The sequence below is a fragment of the Stegodyphus dumicola genome, chromosome 4 (assembly GCF_044657685.1).
Source record: "Stegodyphus dumicola isolate Sdum_Otavi_A_Nest chromosome 4, ASM4465768v1".
NCBI lineage: Eukaryota > Metazoa > Arthropoda > Arachnida > Araneae > Eresidae > Stegodyphus > Stegodyphus dumicola.
The window spans coordinates 172,811,905-172,822,728 of record NC_140771.1 but is presented as its reverse complement, the minus strand read 5'-3'; the positions used below and the strand labels follow the sequence as shown (position 1 = coordinate 172,822,728).

The 10,824-nt window shown below is 31.7% G+C and overlaps 1 protein-coding gene across 1 annotated transcript in view; it reads right to left on the bottom strand.

Moving 5' to 3' along the window:
- Positions 1–214: 214 nt before the first annotated feature.
- The window catches only part of LOC118199531 (tyrosine-protein kinase transmembrane receptor Ror2-like), a 380,512-nt gene continuing 369,902 nt past the window's right edge, over positions 215–10,824 (bottom strand). The window contains exons 8-9 of the mRNA XM_085815782.1: positions 5,925–6,078; positions 215–5,314 (exon numbers count right to left, since the gene is read on the bottom strand). Coding sequence (XP_085671908.1) covers positions 4,125–5,314; positions 5,925–6,078 — 1,344 coding nt within the window. The 3' untranslated portion in view covers positions 215–4,124. The remainder of the gene's footprint in view (positions 5,315–5,924; positions 6,079–10,824) is intronic.

Sequence of the window (10,824 nt, the reverse complement as noted above, 5' to 3'; positions counted from 1 at the left end):
TTACTCTTACAACAAGATATCAATCCATAATAGATGTAATTGGATTATTTTCTTAATAAATGATTAAATAAATCATGTTATGATAAAAGAATACAATATTATCTTTATAAAAATAGCTATAATATAGATTAAAGACAACATAAAAATCTAATATGAAAAATGTGTCTGCGTAGTAAAAGAAGTTTCTAATAATAAAACAAATTATCAATTCTTTTTCTAAATTTTAGTTTAATCGTACAAAGAATGCTTTATTTACATGACAAGTACACCTTCATACACAATACTTTTGCATATATATTAAGTAAAATACGTCATCTTCACAATATATTTATGAATGTATGATTTCAAAGACGTCACATTACTGACAATCAAATATTAGCATAACATTATTGAGTAAATTTTGAAAGATGTTTTACCAGGTAAAACGTATGCTATTCATATGAATTGATATAATATTAATTATTTATTTGGTTAACAGGTAAAATATCTGCAAATTTCAAGTCATTTTTGATAATTTATAAGAAATTCACTTAATAGACTACTAATGTAATTTTCATAAAATTACAAAACAAGTTTTATTAAAATAATCATTAATAAAAAGTGAACTCTTCTTAAAATAGTTAAACTTTATAAAATTTAGTTACTTAAATTTAATAATGAAGTTATGAAACATTAAAAAAAATATCTTCTTAATTTCACAAGTAGCTATTTAATTTTATTTCTGTAAAATCATTTTAATTTAATTACTTAGCTATAACTAATTTTTACAAAAAATCACTAACAAAGAAATTTCGCTTCAGTTTATCAAAAAATAAATTATTCCAATTTTGGTAGAAATTTAATTAATTATAAATAAATATTTAAGATGAGGTTACTTTCATTGCACATTTTTTCATGAGAAACTAACAGACATTGAATTTAAAATTGTAAACAAAATGGACTAAAATAAAAACTATGTTGCTTAAAAGTATCGACATATTTTCGGACGCAACGCATCGTGATTTATAAAGGCCAAAATTAAATGCATCTTGAGCAGACATAAATATCCAAAAATGCGCGTAACATATATTAGTCATCGTTCATGGTTGCATATAGAATGTCGTTCATACTTTACGACATTCTATGTATGTATACTTTGTGTTTCACACTGTATGTTGGAAATAAATAGAAAATATAAAGCTGAAAAATATTTAGAGAAGGAATAAGTAATGGATTATTCAGGGAACATGTATAAAACTAGAAAACTTAAAAAAGATGCGAAATAACAGTAAACGTAAAAATGTGCATGAAAAGGTAACATAAGATGCGATTTGATCTATATCATGTAAAAATGTAATTTTTAAGAATAAGACAGTCGATTTCTCGAATTCCACTAGGCGTATGGGCTTTTTTATTATTCGAATCTTAAATTAAACTCTGTTAAAAGTTTTAACTCAAAAGTTTCGAAAGACTGGTTTATAATGAGGTCTAAATGAAGCATTCATTAAAAAAAAGAGCAAAATCATAGCTGTTTCAGTTGAGTGGCATCACTAAATTTCTTCAAAATATATTGAAAAATTGAGCTTCTTCATATAAGAGTTTAGATTAAGTGCTCCTTTAATTAAATTTATTTTCTGTGTCCTGAAAAAAAAATGCAGGGATATTTTAAAAATTTGTTTTCTTCAACTTATTTTCCATCACAAATCGATTTCAAATTTTCCTTCAATTAAAAACGTTTAACATGTAGAAGTTTCATTTTTCATTTTAATTCGAGAGATTCGTTAGTCTTTTGGATTTGTATTTGAGAACATTCATGATTCGTCCATATCTCGAATAATTTTCAGAATGAAGGCTAAGAATTCTCTCGATAGACTGTTAGTACAGAAACAAATAGCGTTAATAACGTACCACACAATGTATTCAAAAATGTCATACTGCCTATTTTAATTAAGTAATATGACATAATACATCCTATAACTTTAGAACCGATCCTAGGTTTTACAAACTTCAGACTGAATTGGTCTTGGGTTTGGAGTTAAAATATTTTAACTCTGAGGAATGAAAATTCAACAAGGAAAACATGCTGAGTAGGTAGGAAGAATTAGTGGTAACATCTGAATAATGGTTTGTATTCAAGCGCTTTCAAAAACAAGCTTGAGAAACAGATATAATCTAAATTAGTATCTAACCTAGATTATATCATGTTTATATATTTGAGTAATTGTTAGTTTCGCTGATTTATTAATATAAATGCTAGGAGCATTAAGGGTCTAAAAAGGAAACTGCCTATAAATTTTTAAAATACCTCGTAAGTTTATCTGGAGCGATTATACTTGAATTCGATTGAGAGCGTGAACATGAGAAAACCAATATTTGGACATACATTTCAGCGATTACCTTTTGGTCTGTCTGCCTGTTAAGTAAATAACTATGACAAAAATATAAAACGGTATATGAAATTTTGCTTTGGAAATTTTCCCTGTTTAAGTTATTAAGTAAGTTGTCAGATAAACATTATCAAATAATAAAAGCAGAAAGAAAGTTCTGAAAAGAAAGTCGATTAAGCTTACCGCGCTTTAAGCTGCTTTATTTTAACAAGGTATTCATATTTTGCAATTTGTATAACCTTTAAAATTATCTCATACAGCATATCAAATTTAACTCATCCAACAGTAATCATGATACATACTTTACAATGAATATCAACAAGAATAACAATAAAAAACAGTACACATAAAATTATAAATATACATAAAATATCTGTACAGTAAAAATTTATAACATATGGTATGTTTAAGAATGCAACATCATCAAATTTAACAAATGAAACAGTCTTTGAATATCAGGAAAATTAGAGTCAACAGTACATATATTTTGCAACTTAATGCCAAATATTTACAGAAAGTAAATGCCATCGTAACTGGAACTAAATTAATAGATAATTAGTATGAATTATTAAGCAATGAAATTTTAAAAGCAAAATTTGCTTGCAGTGTTTCATTTTACAATAAGGAGCAAATAATATTTATAGCTTATTTTAGAAATTACATAAATCTTACTGGTTTTTCTGCACATATCGTGTTTGAAAAATGGATCATTATGTAAGAAAGATAATTTTCTCGCCTTGGTATTTTGCTTCCATACTTTTATTAATAATAATCCTTTTTCATATAACTTACGTTACATTCATAGTTTAAAAACTTTTAAAGATTTCGTTTGAAATGAAAGAACCTAATTTTTAGACACAGTTTTGCTGATGTTTTTTTCTGAGGATTAGGAAGTGTCAAAATTTAAATAGCATTTAATTTTTTAGATAAATATAAAGATCTTGCGTATATTGCAGATCATGACTTTCAGACAGAATTGGTCTGTATTGAGTCAAATTCTTATTTCTTATGAGAAGTTGCAGCAAAAATAAGATTATGGAAAACTGGTCTATGATTAAACAAAGATGTCGTAAAATGACATTAAATTAAAAACATTTAGACATTTTACTAACTGCTGTTAATATTTAGACAAAGGTTTGCCGTTAAATTTAGCATAGATTGTTTCAAACTACGTTTTAAATGCATATATTCATATTTTTAAACATCTGATAAATTTTTTTAATCTTAATTAACTATAAAATAAAAATGAATTTTGGCTAATTTTGAAAGTCCTGTTATTTCTGTTGCATCCAAAAGCTTGCGAATGGTTTCTTTAGACATTTACAAGGGTTTGAATAACTGATGATGAGGTAACTGACATTGCAAAAGTATTTAATTTTTATTCTCCTGTTTTTATTGAGAAATTCTGAAGCCGAAATGAAAAGTGAATTTAAAAATTAATTTCCACCAGTAAACATTTAAATGAATACACCTGTCCGAAAAAATAAATAATTTATTGAGTTGAACGCATTTTGTTCAGATGAATTTCTTGTGATAATAAGAATATGTCAGAAATATAGATATATAGTTATATTGCTCATCTTTCATGTTTTGCATATACTGCAATAGATTGCTTTACTTCAGTTTGGTACACAATATAAAACCAACACACTACATATTTCTTGGTCAACACTGCGATGAGAATTATTTAAGATAAAAGCGATGGACTGTTGTGCGAAAATAACATGGCACTATTAGCGACATCGTATATTTCCTCTTTTACACATGCACCTTTTGTTCTCTATAAGCATGCCTTTGTAGTTCTTCTTGTATTATTCCCAGAGTTTTATAAATAGTCTTAAAGCTCGGTCTGTTTGAATGCTTGCGATTCCAGCAAGCTTTCATGAGGTGGTATATCGGTAGCGGAGTATTATCGGGGCACTGAAGAACGTTGCCTTCTTTGATGAACTTCACAACCTCTTCGTGAGTCAATCCGTAGTAAGGTTGCAGAGCGAAAGAAAATATTTCCCACAAAACAACACCATATGCCCAGACATCCGATTCAACAGTAAACTTATTGTAAAGTATGGATTCCAACGGCATCCATCGAATTGGTATTGCGTCATGATCATTTCCTTTGTAGTAGTTAGCTGTGTATATCTTTTGCGATAGGCCAAAGTCTGATATTTTTACCACCATGTCTTCGCTGACAAGACAGTTCCTTGTGGCTAAATCGCGGTGAACGAATTTTCTTTCTGATAAGTACGTCATCCCAGCAGCAATTTGGCGGGCTATGTTTAAGAGATCCATGTGAGTTAATCTGACATCATTGTATATGTCACCATTTGGTGTTCTAACAATATAATTTGTAGGAGAACAAGTTCTAAGAAATTCATTCAAATCTCCTTTACCCATGTATTCGAAAAGAAGGCACATGGGCTTTCCTACAGCACAAACTCCAAGAAGTTTTACGATATTAGGGTGATCAAATTCAGACATAAGACAAGCTTCTCGTTCAAAATCTGTTTGGAGATCCTCCGAAGCCTCTTCTTTTAGCATTTTGACAGCCACCATAGTGAATTCTTCGCCTTTGAGGAGTCCCGGCGCTTTTGCCTGGAACACTCTGCCAAAAGCCCCTTGCCCGATATCTCGAATGTAGATGATATCATTCCGCGGATATTCCAGAATCTCCAGACGAGGATTTAGTTGGGCAGAAGTTCTGTGGTATGCCATATTCGAAGGCAACTTTTCCAGATCGATTTCAACATCGGTAGTTGGGGTAGCATTATAACCTCGGCGATATTTCTGGAGTCTTCTGCAACCCAGTACTAGGAGAATGACCATGGCAACAACTAGAAGGCTCAAAGCACAAGTTATGAGAAGGAAAGTAGGAGAAAAGACGGGCTCAGGCGGAGGCTCAAACATGTCCATTAGCTCTAAATCAGCTGCAAATATATTGCTGTTGTTTTCTGGGAAAAAAAAAGAATATCGATTATAAATTAAGAATTCTCTCATAATAGGAATAGTGACATAATAGCTTTGATACAAGTAATTTTAAGATATTTGATGAATAAGCATATATAAAACCAAAGCATAGATCAGACGTCAGTCTGATAGCATTTTATAGCAAAGTTTTGAAAACGTCTATGATTTATTTATACAAAATCGCTTGTAAATTAAGGAAAGAAAAAGAAGTGTTTTGAATATTCACTAATAATCCTAAGGTTCTTTTTGTGACATGGTAAACTGTTGACTGGTCTTTGCGCATTTAAAATGTTTTATTAAAACTCATAATAAAATAGGCTCAAACACACTGTATTTTTACGTAATGTCTTCTTACAGCAGTGAATTTTAATTAGGCTAATGTAAAAGAGAATTTGTGTTACAGCTGATTTTTTTATGTTACGTTACGTGTAGTCAGCTTAGATACATCTCAGCTAAAATTAAAAACGGAAATGCACCTGTGAAAGTCTATAAAAAGTAGCTGATATTAACGTAGAGGTTTAACAAATTCTTCTCTTCTTTTGAAATAAATTTCGTAATAGGTATTAAAACAACAGTAGAAAAATTTATCTTTACCACATCGAGGGATGTCACAGTGTTGCCAACGGATCCTCGGATCTATGGTATAACACCAAGGCATGGGTTCCTCTCCACCTGCATTACGGCAGTAGTTTTCAGAGTTGAGAACTTCGGGGAATACCATGGGCGGACGATTATGGTGATGAGGATCCTGGTTTCATGAAATAGAGCATAACATCGATTATATATACACAAACAAGCGTGTATGTACATACATATACAAGCATTATAAACAAGATGAGGAAAACGTCACGACCCATTTCAGTACTTATCGAAATCCACTATCATGATTTTGGTTTCATTCATCACTTAGATATTACATATTCTGTCTTCTAGTTTTATCATCGGACAGCTAATACAGCAAACACAAGATTGAATAGCTACTAAGTCAAATAGCTGTTATGATTTTACTCAGACTTGCTCATTCATATCCTTAAGTTTACCATAAACAACAACAACAGAAAAGAGAGAAAGGAAAATGTTTTATTAAAAAAGCTCACCGTTATGTATTTTACCTTTGAAAATTTTGAAGTCAAATAAAAACCACAAAATCAAATAAATCCTGAAAACAGCCTTTAAACAATAGTCGAAGAAATTGACTAGAATCAAACTGATTATGGTGCTGATAACTTTTTTGATGGGTAATAGCCCATAATGTCATAATGGCAACTCGGTGTCGTTCAGATTGAATGATGGTCTGTCCAGGCGTTGAAGCAGTTTTCCTATGTGTAACGCGGAAATGAGACATCTTCTCTTAGAAAGCCGTCAACTATGGCATCCTTCCATTTAGGTAGATAGCCCTAGTTTGCTTTGCCGTAATCCAAATAATTCAGATCTAAATGTTATCATGATATTTCTGCTTCATTCTGCTCAGCAGAGTAGAGCCAAAAAGGACTGAATCGGCCACAGAACAATTTAAACTCATAATTATGTTTAGTAACAGATTTGAGATCCAATGTGCACTATGAGATGGAGCATTGTCCTACTAAAGAGGACCATCTGCATTAGGGAAGAGAGCGGTCACGGACGAGTGTGAGTAATGGACAGCGATATTAAGGTAAGTTGAAGTATTGGAAGTCCTTTCCAGCAATATAAATTCATTCATTGTACTTCAGCAAAATATTCCTCAAATGATAATGCCACCAACACCAACTTGTAAACTCATCATTATTATAAAAAGTTGTCATTTTTATATTTATTACAATGCATCATAAATTGCAATTATAGCAATGGCAAATTAGAATAAGTAGTATCTAGATCTCGATATTTCCTGGTAAATCTTCCCTAACAACAGATGTTCATGATATGTTCATAATTGTATTCTGTAATTCTCTTTGCTCCAAATTCTGATCCGAAGTCCCCATGTGTTGTGTCCATGGATATGATTTGTAAGATAACTAAACTGTAATGAGTTGAAATCTGCCGTTCTCTTGCTGATAAGAACGATTCTTATCAGCTGTCTTTCACCTCTATTATTCACCAGCGTTTTCCGACTAGAATTGTTCTGATTACCTGAAGTTCCTTTACACAGCTGCATTTCTCTAAATACCCCATATACTTTGTTAGACAGAATGCTTTGAATATTAGTTGTTTAAGAGAGGCTGGAACCAAGTCTTCTCGCATTCACGATCTTGCCTCGTTTAAAATTCATTACGAATCTTTCGTTTTACTCATTATCAGATTTAATACAGGAATAATTATTTCTTTTTAGGCTTAGAGGGCTTTATATCAGTTATTCCTGACTGTTATGTCATTGTGCATCATTGCTGTCTAATTCATATTAAAACAAAGATTCATCTCTAATATATTAATCGCTCATTGTATATACATATACATACATATAAGGTTAAGAATATATAATATATATAAGGTTAACCATAGATAAAATAGAAAAAGAAATACTCTAAAGAATTTTTTCTAGCATAGGATAATCTTTTAACAAAAATTTTGTAGTAATTACTCATATATGCAAGATATAAAAATGTGACCTAAATTCATTAAGAAATCAAGTTTAATTGGAATAAACTGGCAGTAGTCCTTTGAATTCCCAATTTTAATCCTCATACAACACTTTCAAGGCATTTTCATTTTCCCTGCAGTAACCATAGTGCAAAATTTCTTGCCTAATCGCTGTGCAGGATTAAAACAAAGCACTTTGAGATGATAAATACTCTGGCCATGATGTAAGCACTTTATTTTCTGCCTACGTTTGCTAACGAAAAGACATGTCTTGCTTGGCTGCTTCTGTTCATTATTAAAATTGTTTGTGGGGTGCAGATTGTCCACATTGTGATGTGCCATGCCATAAGATGTGTCTGAGTAGAGCACACAGCAAGTAAAATGATATGTGTACTGATTCTCAAGGGAAATGTGATTCTTCAGAAGTTACATCTAGTAAGACGCCATCAACATATCTGCCATTTCCAGCTATGCCGAATTACATTCCACATTTATTTAAATTCACATTTTGGTGGCCACAATTTACCTGGCTCTTCAATCGTGGCTATTAAAGAACATTTACAATTTTGATACTATGGCGATAAAAGCGTGATTGCAGCAGCGTCTGAACAGTATGAAAGCATAAGCGAAAAGAGACACAGTGTCGCAGTAGTAATGCAGAGGAAGAGGTTGGGAGTCAGAAAAGGTTTAGTTTACAAATTACTTTGATAGGACAAGAGATATCTGCATTAAGGGTTACGTAAGATCGCATGATCAATTTGAATGACGCAGTTTAGATTTATAGCGCTATTTTTTAGACAGAGAAAGGAAGTCCCCGAATGAAATAAAAATAAGAGAAGCTATAATGAATTACATTTAGAAGTTTGCTTTTTATATTTTTTATGTTGCACATATATATAAAATGCGTTCGCACATAAAATAAAAAAAAATTCAAAATAAAGTTCTATATTCAGTTAGGGCTATAGTCCCTTAAATCTCCTATTTAATTTAGCTACCTTTGCAATACTCGGTTTTCTGTTTCAGGAGTGCACACACTGCTTTCTTGCCCATCATTACAACTCGTCATTATTACTCGTCTCCTGTAGCCATCGATCGATGTTCATGCCGGTGTTATGGTGCGGACAACATCTTTTGGGGTATTGCTCTTCGTACATCCTGTGTGCTAGGCGTCCATTGTCACCTACTGGCGAAATCAGACTCATATCCGTATATTTCTCGTTTAACATGTAATCTGACATGTTTTATGAAATTTAACACCCGCGAATTCTGCAACGCCTACTAATGAATATTTGCTCGCTGCTGTTATTTTCCCCATACGGATTGAAAATTTGCATACGAAAGGGATGCTTCTTTTCGACCGCAGTGCTGTTAATTCTCATATTTGTTTGGTCATTCTCTTCCTCAGGCGCACTGTCTTCTCGACATTTATTTTTGCGATTGTCACTCACTAAATGTGGTTTGCGACCATTGGTTTTTATGATAATTTTTCATCCTCTTGATGCCTGCTATCATCCCTCCGAACACGTCGGTCGAATTCGGAAAAACCCTTTATATGCACAGTGCAATATATATATATATATAAGATAAAAAATATGAAAGCAAACTTCTAATTTTGGGGGACTTCTTCTCTCTATCTTAAAAATAGCGCTATGAGTCTAAACTGCGTCATTCAAATTAGTCATGCGATCCTACGTAACGCTTAATGACCTCTTGCCCAATCGTTAAATTGTAAACCCAAACTTTTTTAACTCGAACTGAAACTTTTTGACTCCCTCTCTTCCTACTCTGAATTGCTGCGACACTTTCGCTTAAGCTTTCTTCCTGGCAAGACGCTTTGCGGCTACCTTCTTTGTTCACTGAATGCTGAGCTAATAAAAATGTAGAGAACATAAGACGCTCGTCCGTATGTAAACCAAATATTGCGAATCCGGAATTGCTTTCCTCAATAATAAAATTATCTTCAATCCGGCAATGTCTGTCTGACCAAATTTCTTCGTTAGACATCTATTATATAATGTAAGAAAAGCTTATGAACTAAACAAAAAGGACCTGTAAGGTCAAGAATTTTGCGCATTGAGCTGCAAAATTTGAAATAAAATTAAAAAGTAATTCTTCAAGCTATTGCCTTTGAGTTAAAGTGATATTTCGTTCCTTTGCAAAAAAGTATAAATACAAAGTAAAGATCCAATTGTAATGCAAACGTAAAAACATAATATGTATGAAATATTAATAGAGAAAAATAGCAAAAGATGAATGCTTAACTTGATTGAAAATTAAAAGTTAGTATGTATGTAGAATAAAATGTAAGCTATCTCAAAACATATTAGAAAAAATATAACAAAAACATCATATTAAAAATAATAAGAACTACAAGCAGCGGTAAATGGAATAATTAGCCTAATTCGAATATCATCATGGACTTTTCAAAGGAAATGCCTAGTGATATTCGAACTCTGCTAAATTCCAGAACGCGTTTCGTCGAACAGGCAGTGAGACTGATAGCTAACAAATTTTTATTAAAAAGTCCCAATATTAATTTTAACCAGGTCTCAAATTCTCTGTTCCATTTCCCGACGCGTCCGATGCTAACAAATATAAGAGAAATATTTAGCTTGTGTAGTAAAACTATACAAGACGCCTGGTAAGGCAAATTTACAGCAATAAAATAAATAGCGAAATTGCTATTAGTCTAAATATTCACGAAGTTTATGGCTGAATCTTCTAGTTTGAAAAGTTATAACTTTTAAAAAAGAAGTAATATTAATAATGTCTTAGAAAGAGAATAAAAGATTAATATTGGACCAGTTTATGACCAAAATTTATAACTACCAAAAAATGAAAAGAATAACATACCTGAATGAAAGACTTCTTTCTGCTAGAAGCTGTTTTACAAAAATGGCAGAAAGAGGGCGTGGAAAGTAACGACAGACAAAAGTGA